This window comes from Lichenostomus cassidix, chromosome 7 (assembly GCF_008360975.1).
Source record: "Lichenostomus cassidix isolate B80296 chromosome 7, HeHo_3.0, whole genome shotgun sequence".
Taxonomy (NCBI): Eukaryota; Metazoa; Chordata; class Aves; order Passeriformes; family Meliphagidae; genus Lichenostomus; species Lichenostomus cassidix.
In genome coordinates this window covers 7,450,391-7,467,969 of record NC_139488.1, presented here as the reverse complement: position 1 = coordinate 7,467,969, position 17,579 = coordinate 7,450,391, and the positions used below count along the sequence as shown (strand labels likewise).

The 17,579-nt window shown below is 45.1% G+C and overlaps 2 protein-coding genes across 18 annotated transcripts in view; one reads left to right on the top strand and one right to left on the bottom strand.

Annotated features, from left to right (window-relative positions):
* HIBCH (3-hydroxyisobutyryl-CoA hydrolase) overlaps positions 1 to 2,944 on the top strand; it is a 40,196-nt gene extending 37,252 nt beyond the window's left edge. For both annotated transcript variants that reach the window (XM_085066015.1, XM_085066014.1), the window contains exon 14: positions 974 to 2,944. In XM_085066015.1, coding sequence (XP_084922141.1) covers positions 974 to 1,089 — 116 coding nt within the window. In that variant the 3' untranslated portion in view covers positions 1,090 to 2,944. The remainder of the gene's footprint in view (positions 1 to 973) is intronic.
* Positions 2,943 to 17,579, bottom strand: part of AKAP19 (A-kinase anchoring protein 19) — a 31,365-nt gene continuing 16,728 nt past the window's right edge. The window contains exons 1-5 of one of the 16 annotated variants that reach the window (XM_085066025.1): positions 16,509 to 16,713; positions 15,973 to 16,130; positions 10,777 to 10,849; positions 10,108 to 10,184; positions 2,943 to 6,762 (exon numbers count right to left, since the gene is read on the bottom strand). In XM_085066025.1, coding sequence (XP_084922151.1) covers positions 6,341 to 6,604 — 264 coding nt within the window. In that variant the 5' untranslated portion in view covers positions 6,605 to 6,762; positions 10,108 to 10,184; positions 10,777 to 10,849; positions 15,973 to 16,130; positions 16,509 to 16,713 and the 3' untranslated portion in view covers positions 2,943 to 6,340. The other 15 variants (XM_085066029.1, XM_085066024.1, XM_085066022.1 and 12 more) reach the window with 15 other exon arrangements.

Here is a 17,579-nt window from a genome sequence, read left to right as displayed (position 1 = left end):
AAGGGAATGTGAGTTGTGGGGGATGTTGGGCAGTCAGTGCATCCTACAGAGCCACACTTCTTAGAGCTGTTGTCCTTTAAATGATAAAAATTTCACATTTTGAATAGCACCTCTATGGGTTTCCTAAAGTCTGAAAGATGCTTGGAAGGATGCTCTGGAATTCCATTCATACTAGTCATTTTTAACACACAAATAAACTCCCTTTTGTTTTACTGTTTGCTAGTGCAGCTGTTCTTGGTTCAACATTCCTGTGATACAGGGAATGGTTTTTGGGAATTGGTATTTTCTTGCCATACGCTTACATCAGTGATTTATTCAGGAATGGTTTTTATCTTCAGTGATCTATTTCCCAGGATAGAGCATGAAGTCTAGATACTAAGATTATGCAGGTTGTCACAGTTAAATCTTCCCAGGCCTGCAGTATCTGTCAGTATTTACAAATAAACATTCTCGGTTCCCACAAAGATACTCTGCTTTACTCTTTCCTCGGGAGTTATTTCATTATTAGTTTACATGATGTGTTTAAATGAGCTTTAAGCATTTAACACCACTGAGTCATCTCCTGTACTCTGCCAAGAGTCAGCTCTTGCACAGAGGTGTGAAAGCCTTGTCCAAAAGTAGCAGCATAATGTACTGTTCCCAGGCTCCCATGAAGAAGTGTAAGTCAGGCAAGAGTAGCAAGCCTAACTAAACCACTAATTTTAGGTCTGTTCCTTCAAAGCTTGGGCTGCTTCTGAAGGGATCCAGTGTTCCTTGTATCATCAGGCAACTCCCAGATACATCTCTGAACAGGTCACAACTCAGGAATTTTGATTAGAATAGAAATAATTGTTACAAAAACTCTGCCTTCTCCAGAGCACACTGATTTTTCTCCCCCATGTAATCACTGTAGCGATCTGTCTTGATGCAATCTTAAGTCATTTTAATTAGAAGTTTACAAGTACCTTTGGTGTTTTTCTGTTCCATCCGACAGTGCTGATTGACAAGGACCATTCCCCCAAATGGAAACCAGCTGCTCTAGAAGAAGTCAGTGATGAATTTGTGGACAACTGTTTTAAACCACTGGGAAACGACGATCTCAAGTTGTAAAGATCAAATCTATTGACGTCTATCTGCTTAGTTCTGTGATACAAAAATTAATAGTGTGATCAATTTCGACAAAACTCTTTAAGCTAGCCTGAGATTCACAGGGCTATTTTTTTTTGCATTCAAGAACATTCTTCATAATGAGAAAATAATTGTATCTCTGGTTAATAATTGGAAAAATCACTTCAAGGCAAATTGTTATTTTTACTGCTTTACACAATGATTAACATTTAATTTTTTTGCATCAACTCTTAGTTTAGGAGGAGCCCTTGGGGAACAGAATACAGTTAAGGGGTGACCTAATAAGCAAGAAGGCAAGAGACCTTTTGTGTTCTTGGCTCTGTCACTGATCTGGTAAATTGGGTTTGCGTCTCAGATTCTTCTGCATACAATGAAAATAAAATATAGTTAAACCTTTAACACAATCAAAGCTACAAAGGAAAATGCAAGACAGAATCCATGGTGTTAAATAGCCTTTTAAATAAAAGCTCAGACTGATACATTATTAGTCTGAGAACAAGAAATTGTTATATTGATTTAAGGTTTGGCCATTTTTCAGCCTTGTTGTGTGATGTAAATGTTTCAAATGGGATAATGTTGCCAGAGCCTAGAGCACATTTCTCTTTGCTTGCATAGCCCGTTTTTTAAAATGTCACTAAGTCTGATTCAACTGCATAATTAGTTTTTCACTATTTCAAAAAATTGCTGGTTTTTCTTGGTCTTACAGTGGTGAAGGAACAAGTGCCTCAAACCTTGCTGTGAACACCGAGCAGCACATTTCCTGTGCATTCAAGGTTCTGATACTAATAATACATGGAGTTACACCATATAACCAGAATCCTTTGATACAAGTATTTGTGGGAGGGAAATTATTTTTCCTATTGTGTAAGCACCACAGAGCTACTAATCTTTCTTCAACATTACGCCTTCTTTTACACTTCATCAGATCATGTGTCAGTGTTTCTCCCTACGTGTTTCTGCACTTACAGGCAGGTCACAAATATAAATTTTGGCTTCTCTGAAGACTAAAGGAGGAAAACTTCTGTTCAAATGCCACAGTCAGTAACCAGCACTGGGGAGTCAAAAAGTCAGAGCTACAGCAGAACCGTTACGGAGTTTTCAGCATTGGGCAGTTTTTGTTACCAACAGCAATGGTCTGCAATGGCTTAAGGCTCTTTCCACTCTAGGAGTGAGCTGGTGCCTGGAAACAAAGTCCAGGAAATGCAGGCATCAAGGTGAGCTACCAGAGTGACTTCCAAAAAATCAGAGGTGAGCAAATAGAGAGCTAAATCAAGAAAAAATGGCACCTTGCTTTGTCATTAGAATCTTCTAATATAAAATTGTTAAAATTTCAGCAGTGAGTTCATGTTAGCATGGACATACTTGTTATGGGACTGTCCTTGAGTTTGGTTCCAAAAGTAATTGAGATTTCATTAATGCCCTTAGGGTAATTCTGATAATATCACTTGACTTCCTACCTCAGGCTGGTTCTGTAAGAAGTGCAAACATCCCCTTGTATTTTTAAAAATTTTGTATGTTTTACATTCATAAACAATGGCTATTTTTAATTTATTTTTCAAATATTGGTTAAGTCCATTATTTTTGTATAAAAGGAGCAGTCTTCAGCCAGCTATATTTAATGAAAAACGCAGTAATTCCCAGGGACTAGGGATCATACCTTCTCTTATTGTAAATGACTTTCAAGATTTTACAAAGAACAAACTTCTGAATTAATAAACTTGGACTTGCATGTTCAGTTGCTTCCAAAATTTATGTGAACAGGAATTATCCCAAGCTCATGGTAATGAGATCCTGTCCAGTCTGTGCATTTTTTTTTCAAATGAAACACATACAAGCAGATGGTAAGTTGAATTTTATTTGGTCCACAAGAAAATATTTTCCACAAAAAATATTGTAAAAATATATTGTAGTGTGTTTTATTTGGGAATACTGATGTGCCTTACTCCAGAATCGTCAACTTTACAAAGTTGTGCTGCAAGTTAATGTATTTTGAACCATTATTAGAATATCAAGTCAGTCACATCATATCCACTCAGATTAATCTTGTTTCCTGGAGAAAATATAAAGTGAATGTATTTTTAACTCCTAAATAGAAGTAAACAGTTTTGCAGAGTATACCAGTCCCAAACTGGAGTGCCTTTATTACACAAAATCAAGTCAAAGAATCAATGGCAACTTAGCTGAAACCCACTGTCAGTGACTCTACGAAACCACAGCACAGCTTAGCATAATCTAAATTTATTTAGATAAAGAAGTCTTTATTTTTACTATGTATTAGTATTGTGCCTATGAACTGTACAGAGCAGAGCTCTGGAAAGAGATTTCCCTCAATCTCTCACCATGCTGTAGTACTGAACAGATTTATTTTCTATTAAGGGTAAGTGCATTATTTATAAGGACAGCATCCTGTAAAAGAGATGATTTTCCTGGTGAGAAGCCACCTCCCTGTTGTTTGCAAGCTTGTTTGCTTTCCATTTGCTGCATGCCTTCCCTGAAGTGCCAGTGTCACGGAAAGCATCACAAAGCAGCTGGAATTGCACTTAGAGCCATCCTGAAGCTGCTGGAATCTTCAGGCACCAGCGAGGGCTGATGAGGTGTGGCTGCAGGTGAGGAGCTGGTTGGGGCAGCAAGCAGCAGGGGCTGAGTCACCCTGTGGGCAGCTCTCCCACATGGGAGCAGTCCTGGGGCATTTCAAATGTGCCTGGGTATCTTCCTCCCCCGGGCAATTCCAAGTGCTTTGCAGCACGGATGCTGGGATGGAAATTCAGGCTGTTTTAGAGCTCTGCCCTGCAGTTGGACCCTGCAGTGGCAGCCTGCCAACAGGGAAGCTGCTTTCAGAAGTGCATCTGATATTCCTGAAGAGTGTCAGATGCTAAGGCTACATCCAGAGGAAGGATCTGAGACATGGCAACAGGAAGCACTGCAGCAGCCCAACACCCCTGGCAGCCCCAGGGTGTTGTACAAGCGCCAGGGCAGATCCACCCAAAGGTGCTCTGAAAGTGAGTGCAGTTTTCTACCTGCTCTTCACCTACCTGGCCAACAATGGCTATGGAGCTTTGGCTTTTTGATTTAATTACTGTGGTGAGTAGAGTTAACATTTTTGAGTCCAGACTCATGTTAGAAAGGTTGCCCCCCTCCCCCCTTTTTTTTTTTTTGCTAGAATAAGAAGAGAAACCTTTTTTAATACTGTGTTCAGGCAATATCCAATTGATATGTACTGACTTGATCAGTGATTTGGCTTTGCTTTCTAACTCACACTAATACATGGAGGTATTTTAGAGCAAACAGAGTGTGATTTAATGATTTATACACTGTAGAACTTGAAGGAACATCACTCTTAGCTGGAGAATTTAAGTGAACCATAAAGCCTTAGTCCCACTTTGCAAAAGGCTTTGAAGACGACTAGATTAATTCAAAGAGGATGACGTTACAGCATAAGCTGATTTTGTTCCCTTTTCCAGCAAAAGCCTGAGAACAGCCTTAATAGCACTCACTGGGAATCCAGGCTGGTCACTGGGATTTAATGGCAGCCTTGTGCTGTGTCACAAAGAAGCATTTTTCACCCTTTATTCATGATAAAACCACTTCCCCATATAGGTGAATTTGAAATACCTAAATTTCTGTCACAACATTTGCAAAATTGCTCAATTCACAGACTGTCTTATGTCTGAGAATAAGCTAAAAATAGCAATTGACATGGTCCTCTTTCTGCTTGCTTCCCTTTGCTTGAAAAATCATGGTTTGTATAATTTACTAGAACTACATGTACCTTTTAAAAATAGTAACAGCTTTTGCCAGTATGGAAAGCATTTCTCTGTAAAATGAAAACATAAAATGGAAAGCACTTTGATCTAGGAAGAACTGTCTTTTAAACTGGGCATCACAGAAAGAGGGACGAACAGGTGGGAAACGCCAAGCTGTTAGAAGGCCTTCACTTTGTCTAAAACATTAGCAATGTTGTATCTTGAGGATGAAAAGGAGTAACTCATGGTGTGCTGATGTGTGGAATGCCAGCTGTGAGTGCAGTGGGTTAGGCTGGAGTCCTGGGCAAGCAGGGAGCAGTGTGGATGCAAGCCAGAACAACTGGGGGAGGAACGCAGCCCTGGAGCTTTGGGCCTAAGGCTCTCAGTCCCTAACTCTGCATTCAGAGCGCTGCTCAGGGCTGGGGCTCCCCAAGCTCATCCTGGCATTGCCATCAACAGCTTTTCCAATGGGAAAGCAGCAGCCTACAGGAGCTGAAGGAAGATGTCCTGTCCCAAGGCTGGTACTTCATAGAGGACTTTCAGCATAATGCAGCCATGGTTCCCATGAAACAAATTGTGCTAAAGAACTGTCACACCTTTGAAGGTTCATTGACTAGTTACCATCAGTAGTTTTTGCACTCCTCTCTGGGTTACAGTAAAACAAAACCAAATTCTCCCAAACCAGCACCCTAACACAAAAAGAAAACCCAAAGAAAACCAAAAAAACCCAAACCAAAAAAACCAGCCAGCTTTGGTCTGAACACAGCTACCAGATGTCATTAACCTATCTTACTGCAGGGTTTTAGAGACAAGCTTTCATGCGTTTACAGAAACATCTGTTAATGATAATGCGCTGCTTAACAACACTGCCATGTTTCTCACTGGTTCATTTCAATGGAAGTGAATAGTATCATCATTCATATGGTTCCCTGAATACTACTTGGGTTTACTTGGTTACTACTTGGGTTTAACGCTTCTCATCACCTTCATCATTTTGTGGGATTGCAGATTTAGTTAGGTCATGGAATCAAAAGTAAAATTTATGACAGCAGTTACCTTTGCTACATGCAGACCTTGGTTTCACTTTAGCAAAACGCAGACAAATTCACCAAGCACAGAGAGTTCCTCTCACCTACAAACAGGCCACTGATCTTTTATGCAGAACATACAAATAATTCACGTTTTGTCCTCTGTGGCAGTGCTTGTAGAGGTGCAGGGTGGCCACAGTGTTCTCATCTTCTTTTTAACGCTAATTTCTGGTCACATCCGACATATACAAAGACATAATATACTCAACATACGGCTGACAACAAATGACACTTGATGAATAAGTTCTACTGCAATCCAATTAGTTTGTTAGCAATCTACATTGAAAGGCAAATTTTCTCAGGCTCTCCCTGCAAACACCTCCACACAGAGATGCCCAAAGCACAGCTGGGGGTGCTTCATGTGCACTGAGTGCTCCCAGATGGGCCAGGCTGGCTGAGGGCTCAGGGCACGTCGCTCTCGATGAAGGGGATGTCGCTGTACTTGCTCTCGGTCACTGCCCACTGCTTGACCGCCTGCTCCAGGATCTCTCGCGACAGCCTGTGCGCGTAGTCCAGCACGATGGCGCTCGAGGGGCCTTTCTCCTCCACCGGCACCGCCAGCAGCGAGGACTTCTCCCCAGTGCACCCTTCGCCACCTCCCCCGATCTTCTCATCCTGGACAGCATTGGAACCTTGGAAGGCAGCCTTGGATTTGATGCATCCCATGGTACATTGGAAAATGCCGCTGCAAATTCAGTTCAACAGCATGTTTTGATAACCTGGAAGTGGTTCCCTTGTTCAATGCAGGGTTGCTGCTTCTTGCCGGTGGCTCTCGTTATTTTCAAAGAACAGAACATCTCCTTTTGTGCTTCTTCCGAGGAAATCTGTCAAAACAGTGTTTCATATAAAGGCAATAAATAGTTTACCGTTCTCAGGGAGCTCAAAGGAAACCTAAATTCACTACAGGCGCTTGTAGAAGCGGCTTAAATAAATCTCTGCCCAGTGTGCGTAAAATGTTTTTATCGGTAACATCCATCTACTACAAGTAGGCAAAGTTTGACCTGAATTCACGCTGCCTTTGAATGCAATTCCCCGCACAGGATGTAAGCCATCTAGGAATATAAAAGTCTTAGAAAAAAAATTAAGTCTGATTCTTCCAAGCTAACAGTGCACTGCTCTTTTCCTGAAACTGCAAACAAATACTGGCAATAAATGCTGGAAACAAACACCAAAACCATCCCACACAACCACCATAACCAGAGTCCTGTGTCATGGCTGTCACACGCCCTTTGGGCACGATGACACTAATTCACAATGTCATTCTGTTGTTGCTCAAGGAGGCTTGAGCAGGGCAGCCACCAGAAGGTATTCACAAGGAACAAGAGCTGTTTTTGTTTTTTCCCTGGAGAGGGCAGGGAAAGCAGCAGCAGCCTGCTGTGATCAAGGCAGTTCCAGCAGAGCCAGAGCACCGTTCTCACTAGAGCAGGACAACTCTACATCTAGAGAAGGGAGAGTAGCAAATAAAACACCTGACAGGGTCCTTTTCAACTGCTCAAGATCCAGAATTGGTCAACCCCAAATTCTAGTATATGGATTTTTGTTTACTGGCCTACAAAACTGTTTCTGGGGCTACTTTCTCTCTGCAGGCAAAGCAGAATCTCACGATAAGCCTGACTTTGCTTGGCATGCACTTACCCACTTATCAGAGTTAACAGACTGCCAGCCAAAATAAAGACTGCACAGCACAGAAACCAACTGTTCCCTCCAGCTTCACCCAATGACGTTGTGCTAGGGTCAGCCAAAGTTAAAGATCTTTTGTAAATAGCCTTTGAAAACATAATCATGGCAAAGATGTTAAGCCTTATTTATTTCCTTTGTACTCTGGAGGAAATAGGGGCTCCAATCCAGTAACCTGATCAGAGGCAAATATTTGCAGGGGAAATCAATCCCATTTACAGGCAAATGGTCCTTCCCAGGTAGGACGGGACTTCCCTGGTCTAGCAGCTGACACAGGAGAACCGGATTTCTGGGACAAGCTCCTCTCCTCACTTTGCTGGTTCATAAAAACCATTGCTACCTGTTTGTAGGGCTGAAGTGCAGCACGCAGTAGGGGTAGCTGGTGCTCCTGGCAGGAAGTCAGTCCTAAAGAGTTTCAGAAATCACCAAGTCCATACAAACGTTTTCACACCTTTAGCTTTATACCAGGACATCTCAGTGTTGCAGAGAGATGTTTGTAAACCACTTCAGTGAAGCTCAGTGAGTCTCTCTTGTGCACAGTGACCTGCTGCAGCACATGCCCAGTGCTTTGGAGCAGGCACAGTATTTCCCAGGCCTGTAACACACACCCTGCTGCTCACCTGCCCTTGCTGTTTCACCCAATACACAGGAGAGCCAAGCTATCAGACTTTTATTCTAATAACTTGTCATTAAATGAGTAAAGGACTGGTTTAATGACTTGCCATTAGATGAGTAAACAGCAGGATTCCCTTCACTGCACAACAAGCTGCATTTATCTGTGTGGAAGTTCATACCCATGTCTATCCACCACATACACTGAGCAAACTTAACCTGCAGACAGACCAGAGGCCAAGGAGAAACCTGAAAGCAATTCAGACAGCTGAATAATTCAAAGCTTTAATAGTAATATCTTGTGTACGTCTAATTTCAATATTTACCATTAATAAAACATTAATACAAATCACTTCCCCTTGCTCTTCTGAACAAATATGTAGTTTGAAGTATGACATGGTAAAAAATCACTAACAGCAGGTACCACTCAGCACTGCTGATACTGAAAGCTGCAGTCTTGATCCAGCCAAAGCAATACACAGCTTCAGTGTATCTTTATCAGTTTATCCGTGACACTTCCCTTAAAATAGACTATTCAGATTTGGATTTTTTATCCAAGTTTGGAGCCACAGTTTTACATTTTTTATTCTTTTTTTTTTTTAGCTTTTTAGTGGAGGTCTGATAAATAGAAGCCAGCTTCAGTTAGTATTTATTTGATCATTGCTTTAATGTTTCCCTCATGCAACTGCAGATTTCTGTTAGGGGACACCAGCAGATCAGTTCATGTCTAGTGGAAAGGATGGAATGTGAGTGGAGGGAGGATAAACATCTAAAGCAGGCAGGGAGAACTTCCCTAAGGTCAGCATCTTCCTCTGCAGAACTCACCACCTCTGCCTTTTTATTTGGGCTACGTGAAATGGTGGTGGAACTCTCCTGCACAGAGGACAGGGTGAGCTCTAAAGCTTGCAGACAGCAAGGCACACAACACAACTCCACTGTTCCAAACCAGCTGAGCTTCAAAGCAAAGTTAGCGACCCTAGTTTAAATTCTTGCCTGTTGCTCATTTCATTCTTTATAGAGCTCAGTACTTTCCAAGTCACTGCAGTGAGTGTTACAGTTTGCCCAATCCACTGGAGTTAATAATTGTTGGCACAGAAATGATTGCAAATGAAGCTGCCCTCAACCCTCTGGCTGCTTCCTTGTTTTCCTGACAGCCCTTGCCTGCACACACATGGTGAAATGTTGTTTAAATCCTCTCTGCCTAACTCAGCTCCAGGGTGTTAAGTTCTGACAGGGATTTTAACATCTCTACCTTTCCTCACAACGCTCACACCAGAGAGGGAAAAACCCCCACAAATTAAACCAGCTCATTTTACTCCCAGCACAGTTTCATGCAGTAACTGCACAGGCAGAATGGTGTGACAGGAGCCTGTTTCCCTCATTGCCCAAGCTCTGCTCTGTGCCCAGCTGTGCCTCAGACACTGCAAGGATGGTTTGGGGCTCAGGCCAAGAGCTCTGCAGCACAGTTCCTCATGTGACAGAGCTGCTGGGCTTAGCTGGAGCCAGAGGTCAGCGAGCTCAGCCTGCTCTGCTCACTCTCAACCAGGAGCTAAAGCAGCACCATCACAAACCTGAACACATCTCTTCTTGGAGACAGATTTTGCAGTAAGTGAAAGGCTGATTTATCTATCTGAAAAATACAGGCTTCTAGTTGTGCTCAACACTACTGGAGGTCCAGTCAAAATGTTTTTAAATGCTTAATTTAACTTCAGCATAACAAACACTGTGTATTACTTTAAGGGAGGTCCTAAAAATAATCAATTCCATATTGGAATTGGAAGTTCCCAAGGATAAGTTCAGGTATAGTTTCACCTATTATGTTATTTACTGTGATAATACAAGGAGAGAGAAAGTATTGAGGGAGTTTTGGCTGAACTCACCTGGCATGTGAGGGCTAAGCAGTCTCTTTGCCAGCCTGGCAAAGTGTTTCCTGCCAAGGTAAGTTTATTTCTAACTACTGAAGGAAACAAAACAATGTGAAAGGATGCCTGCAATTCACTATTAGACAGCATAAAATAGAGGGGAAAAAAAACATTAATCCCATAACTGCCATAAAAAAAAACCCCAAAAATAAGACTTTTTAAAGCATTAAAATCATTGATAAAAAAAATGACAAAAAGGTAAAAGTGAGATATCAAAAAATAAGGGCTTCACGGCCCTCTGTAAGACATCATCATATGATGAAAACAGGCAGAAGAGCAAGTGTTCTGCTGTTATGCAACATCTGTAGCCATCATAAGCAAGTAAGTTCCTGTTGCCATTTAAGTTTTCCATCCGTAAGAAACTCAGAAAAAATCTTGAAGTTCAATATTATGCTGTAAGAAACTGCTTTCTGTAACACTTTCTGTTACAGCAGTCACTGGATTAAAAATAAGTCATACTTTTCAAAATAGCTTTTCAAAATGTGCAGCTTTGCCCAGCTGAAGGCAGCAAGTAATTCCTGCTGTGACAGAGCCAAACTCTCAGGTTCAAATATGACTCCTCCTCCAGCAGGGAGGCTTTCAGATCTGCCCTGGGTATCCACAGGAGAAGCTCAGAGTGCCACTTACCAGAACCACGTCTGCTTCTAACAGGTTGTCCCCTTGTCCCCAGGAGAGCACAGACAGCTTCACGTCTGGGACTCTGCAAAGGGAACCCAGAACAGAACTCAGCACTCGCCAGGATGTCAAAGGTACACATTATTACCAAGGTGATGAATCTGTAGTGCTGGCCTTGCACAAGTCTGCTTGCCTTTTCTCCCACAAAGAACTTGACTTTGACAAAGGTAAAAGGATGATACAGCACTTAATAAATTAGATTGAATGACAGGCTGCAACAATTCATATACAGCACCTAATCCTGGGCGCAGGGTGGGGCAGCTGCTTGGGCAAGTGGCTGCTGACCGTCTGCAGGATGCCAACCTCCTCCCACAGCAAGTCCAGCTAAGGACGATTTCAGCAAGGATACAGGAAGGGTAATATGCCTCATCTTTTGCCTAACCTCTAAAGTTTTCTCCCACTTTCCCTTCTCCCTTTCACAGCTTCTGCTGAGACCAGGACCTTCTGCTGAGACCAGGACCATTCAAGGACACAGGGAGAGCAGACGATCCCAGTGCTGCCATTATCATGGAAACAATAAACACTGGAACAAAGATATGCAACTGGAGTTTGGGCAGGTGACCCAGCTGACCTATGAGCAGAGATAACCAAACAGCACTTAGTCATCTGTACCTCTGAATTGCACCCAACCACATAAAATATTCACACCCTCCATGTAATGGAGAGGGAACCCTGAACATCCTCTGCCTGCCTCTCCCTAACAAGCTGGGCTGTAATTCAGGAGCACACATGGCATCAGCCTTTTTGGATATTCTGCAGCTCCGAGGAGAGCAGCAGCACAGAAATGGCAGAGCGATGAATCATTCACTCAGTGCACAGCATCCCATCCATCGCTGCAGGACTCAGAGCTCCCGTGCAGAGCAGCCCCAGGCAAGAGCTCCCAGAGCAGTCCAACCCACCAGGCTTTCAGCCCTGCTTCTCCTTAACATCCATCCTGCAAATCCTACCGAGGAGATGCACTGCACAACATTTAGTATAACAACTCCTCCTAATCATAGGAAAAAGAAGTTTTAAAAAGCTACAGTTACTTTAAGGCAAGCACAATATCAAAGATTCTGCTACCTCAGGCAATCACTGATATTCAAATACCCCAAAACAACTCAGGACATGAAAAGCAAAACTGGAGATCTCATTCCTCTCAGGGCCATCCCCTCCCTCTCCTGTCGCTTAGTGCCAACAAGAGATAAGAGCTACAGATTGGAAAGGGCTGGATGCAGCAACTGCAAACAACTGCTGTGCAGGATTAGCGTGGAAGTGAAAGTCTCCTGGTTATCAGTCTCAAGGTACGTGCTGGAATTTCAAAGGCCTGGCTTTTTCCTCTCCATGGCGAGCATTGATAAAGCTTTTCCAGGCTTCTGAGAAAGTTTGTAACTTAATGGGGAAACAGCACATTTGCTTTTCAAAATGAGGCAGACCTCTAGTTTACTTTAAAAGGCTTTTTAGTAAGAGCACAGCTGATCACAGAATCAGTTTGGTTGGAAAAGACCCTCCAGATCAAGTCCCACCATTATCCCAGCACTGCCATGTCCACAGCTAAAACCTGTCCCTAAGAGCCACATCTACACATCTTTTAAATATCTCCAGGGATGGTCATTCCACCAGTTCCCTGGGCAGCCTGTTCCAATCCTGACCACCCTTTCAGTGAAGAGTCTCTGCTAGTATCCAACCTAAACCTCTCCTGGCACAACTTGAGGTCATTTCCTCTGGATGTACTGCTTGGTACCTGAGAGAAGAGACTGAACCCCACCTGCCTAAAGCTGCCTTCTCAGAATACTGAGTTACTTAATGGAGGCAATTTCCATGTCAAATTTCATCTCTCAAGCACTTAGGCAATGCAGTTAAGGAACACGAAAATCTTCAAATTAGAGGGAAAAACAAGAGAGAAGAAAATGTTTCTTCTTACTTTACTTTATGATGTGCGAGTGGGGTGTTTTGCTATTAAATAGTACAGCCGCGTTGATGTGAGTTTTTACGCTGAAAAACTCTGGAAAGCTAAAACTAGTACTTGACTTTAAAAAGAAAAAAAAGAAAAAAGGCAAAACCCCCACAAAAATCAAGAAACAGTCTCCCCCCTCCCCAAGACACACAACCACAGAAGCCAGGAGCAAAAACAAGTGCTTTCTGCACTGTTCTAGCAATCTTACCCAAGCTTTGGAAAATAGCAAGCAAAGATGAAGTACCAAAAGAAACCTTTGGGTGAAAATATCAGTAGTTCAGAGAACAGCAATGCCAGTAGGTACAGCCCTCAGCAGCCACAGTGTTATTCTTCATCCAGCAAAAAGAAGTCTTGTTAAAAGCAAAGAACACTGTGTGCTTGGTAGCTGTCTAAATTCATGAAAGTAAAACTGTACCCAGTCAGCCTGTCCTGAAATCTTCCTTCCAGTGCAGCAGTTTATTCACCAGAACTGCACACACACAGCTCAGGGAGCAGCCACGAAGGACAGGATGCTAAAAACTTCTTATAGGTTCTGCTCACATTTTACCCTAGCTGTTAGTCCGAATTTGGACAAAAATACTTGCAAAGTATTAATTCTGCTTGATTTTTCCATGCTGGACGTTTCTTTTCCCCAATGTCTCAGAATACAAGCAAGCAAACATGCACCAGTAAAGAATCTGCCAGTCAGTGGACAAGAGGAAACACTAACTTAACTACCCCTATATGAACAGGATGCCTACAGTCGATAAAAGCCTTTTTTCTAGGTGGGTAACAGTGAACCAAGGGAGTTCCTTAGCAATTAAGGCCTTGGAGTGAGGTTGTAGCAAAAAGGGCATGAAGAAGATGCAGAATTTCTCAGAAACTCCATCTGCAGGAAGTTCAGCTAATACATAAGGAAGCCAGCTACAGAAACTGTAGAGGAATGCCTTTGGAAGGGAAAGCTAATAGTATAGAGGAGATCCAAAATTCTCTAGGAACCCAATTACAAAATAATGCTCAAAACTGGTGAGTGAACAGAAAAACAAAATATCAGAAATGGATATAGAGTTTTTGACGTACAGGTACAGCTGTTTCCTTGCCCTGCATAACATGAAAGGATGCAGGTTCAACACATCTTTCAGCAAAGCTCAGAGCTCTTGTAATTATCAGCCCCTCCCATCTGTATTAGCTGCAAATCCATAGTCTGAAGACCATTCCCACACACATTTTCCCACAGCAGGGGGAAACACAAGGCACACCACTAAAGGAGTCAGAGACAGTGGCCAGCTCCCACACCGAGGTTAGACTGCCCCAAGGCACAGCACTGGGTCCAGACAAAGCAGCCTCTTGGTTTATTACAGTACTTTAACACTGGAGTGAACTAGAGTGGAAACAGGAATTTTCCTACATATACTACAAAACTTCCATCCCAACTACTCACTAGTGGAGTCACAGCCTACCTATGAACAGTCCTCTCCAGGAACACTTTGAAACATTAAGCTACTTACACTCAGACTAAGGCTCAGGATCTAGCCTTGTTCGTAGAGGTGCATTATTGTCCTCCACAGGTGCCAGGCAGAGACAGAGCTGCAGACAATGAAAAGGGATGCACAAATATTTACGAGCAAGAAAAACCCCTCCTGCAGCTATTGCTGGCTGCTGCCCAGCCTGGGGATCCTGCCAGCAGGAACTGAGGAGCAGCAGCAGCAGCTAAAAGAGCAGCTCGGTGGCTCAGGCTGACAGGGTCGGGTTTTATTGTAGTGCCTGTCACAAGATTCAACTACGAACATATGGAGCTGCAGAGCATAAGGTATGAATGAGGGACACGGCCTGGCTTTGTGATGCCCTCGGGAAGGCAAAGGCTCCTCTGGACTGACTCAAATCAAAGTCAGAAGGAAGGAGGCGGTCAAGACCTGCCAAAGATCAACCAGAGAAGAGCACAATAAAAGCAGCACACAACCCTATTCCGTTCTTTGATCTCCAGAAGCCAATTATAAAAAGGGGAGTTGGAATTAAAAATGCACCAGAGAAGCCCAGAGATTTTTCCATATCTCACCTAGGAATGCACAGGAAAACAGCCCCACATTTTAAAATCACAACTATGTTACCAATGATAAGCACAAATTGAGGAGTAAGAGAACAAAGTGAGGAGTTAACAACCAGATGCTTCAAGCATACAAAAGCTGCCCAGAATTGCAACAAAGAACGATGTCAGCCTTAAAAATCCCTCTGTCTCACGGCTCTCCCCCGGTATTTGTTTCCTGGAGTTCCATCACTCCCAACGTGCCAGCTCCCACTTGCAGCAGTTGCCGCCTTCGCGCCTGGGAAGCGGGAAGGCCGGCAGCCAGGCGAGGCAGCTGTGCCCGCACAGCCTGGCACCACTGCCAGCCCTTCCCTGCCAGGACCCTGCCCACTGAAACACCTTGTCCCCAGAGACACGAGCGCCTGAGGCTCTGCCCAACCCCCTGGGCAACTTGTACAAACCAGGGTGACTTTAAAGCAAGAATGTTCTCAGCAGAACGTGATCTTCAGAAGAAAACAAATTTGTATGTACTTGAAGGTTAAAAACGCCACTTTGTTAAAGCTACAGGATAAATCCCTGCATTTTTCTTTTTTTTTAAATTACTATATTTAGAAACCTAATTTGGACTACTACTTACCGAACTATGAGAAAGCATAAAATATTTCTAAACGCTTAACAATTTTTGCCATGCTAGGTCTTGCATTATTAAATTTGTATTTTATAACGTGCCAGATGAAGATAACCCACTCTGTTATAAGGGTTTGTGTGGAAGCCTGGAAAGGGTACTCATGGCAAAGCAGGGGCTGACAGACCCTCACATCACCTCGGCCGGCAAATACGGTAGTCTCACGTCTTCCCCACAGCAGGAGCACCGCTTGGAGGGAAGCAGCCACGCCGTTTACCTTCCCACTCCGCCCCATTCTCAGTGCTGTTCACCGTACCACCTTTGCCCAGGCTGCCCAACGGGAGCGCTCAGTTCGGAGCAGTCTGTGGCCGGCAACCTAGCCGCGAGATGATGGGAGGAGTGCAGCAGCACCGCCGCCCGTCCTGCAAAACCCCACCTCAAGGCACGGCTCTCCCTGCTCTCCCGCACACCGCCAGCCCCAAGAGGCTGAAGGCCAGTGGTGCCCACGGCCGGCTCGCCCCGCGGGTGGCGGCCGCGCATCCCCCCTGCCGGCCCCATCCCGGAGCGCTGGAGCCGGGCACATACCGGCGCGGCGGGGCGGTGTCCGTGCGAGCAGCATGCTGGAAGCGTGGCCCCGCCGGCCCCGCCGCGCACGATCCCCGGCCAACGGGCTGCCCCTTCCTCCGGCGGTGCCCGCGGGATCCGGCCCTCGTCCCACCGACGCCGCCGCCTCCTGCGGGCTCCTGAACGGCAAAGACGCAAACCCACCGTCAAAGTCCATGCTGGGAGCGCTCCCGGCCCCCCGCCCGGCCCCGCGGCGCTCGCACAGGTAGCGCCGGGAGGCCCCGCGCCCGCCGCCGCTCCCGCCGCTCCGCCGGGCGCTCCCCGCCCTCCCCGGGGCGGCGGCGGGGCCGGGCGGGGCCGGGGGGCGGGAGCGCAGCCGAGCCCGGAACGGCGCCGCGGCCCCGACCTGTCCCCCGGCCGGCACCTGCGGCAGCCCCGCGGCCCCCGTGCGCTCCTGGCCGCAGCGCGCCCGCTCCGAGCGGGGACAGCGGGACCGCCGCGCCTCTGCGCCCGCACCGGCCCTGCCATTGAAAATAAGGGGAAAAGGGGAAAATCACCCAGGCAGGAAAGCCGCCTCTCATTGGCTTCTCCTCCTTTAAATCCTCCCCCCGCTCTACTCGGCCCTAGTGAGGCACATCTGGAGCGCTGTGTCCAGGTCTGGCTCCTCAGTACAGAAAACACGAGCAGCTCCTGGAGAGGGTCCAGCGGAGGCTACGCAGAGGCTGAGGGATCTCGAGCATCTCTCTTACAGGGAGAGACTGCGGGAACCGGGCCTATTTAGTCCGGAGGAGACTGAGAGGGGATCTCATCAGTAAATATAAATATCTCAAAGGCAGGTGCCAAGAGGATGGTGCCAGACTCTTTTCAGTGGTGCCCAGCAACAGGATGAGGAGCAATGGCAACAAACTAAAACACAACAAGTTCTCCACCGCAGCATGAGGAAGAAGTTTACAGAGAGGGTGGCAGAGCACTGGAACTGCCCAGGGAGGTTGTGGAGTCTCCCTCTCTAGAAATATTCCAAACCCACCTGGGTGCATTCCTGTGTCAACTGCTCCAGGCGACCCTACCTGGGCAGGAGGGGTGCCCTGGATGACCTCCAGAGGCCCCTTCCAACAACTCTAACAGTCCTTCATTCTGTGAAATGTGACAAAACATGTTCAAAGAATGGAGTTGCCATGTAAAAGCTCAAGGCCATCATGTGCTCCACTCAGCCCTGTGACAGCACTGAGGTGACAGAATGCATTGAGCACGTAAGGACTGGTGAGTGTTAAAGTGAAGAAAACATTGGAAAAGACTGGGGGAGAGGCCTGGGTGATGCTTCTCTGGTTTTATCCTGTCAGGCAGCATCAAATCATGTACAAGCACAGAAAAGTATTAATTATACCAAAGCTTTTTAGGAAACGCCCACATTCCAAAAGAAGGCTTACAGAATGAAGGAGCTGAGTGAACTAAAATAACGTTTTCAATTTTTCAAAAATAAAAGCAATGCTGAAACTGAAAACTATTTCATAAGAGAGGCTGCAAACAGATACCCTGGGTATACCCTGCAGGGCTGGGTACTGTGCTCATGCCCTTCACTGGAGTTAGCATTTGCTTTCACTGTGTGTGCTGAGCTGTGGCTGAGTCTT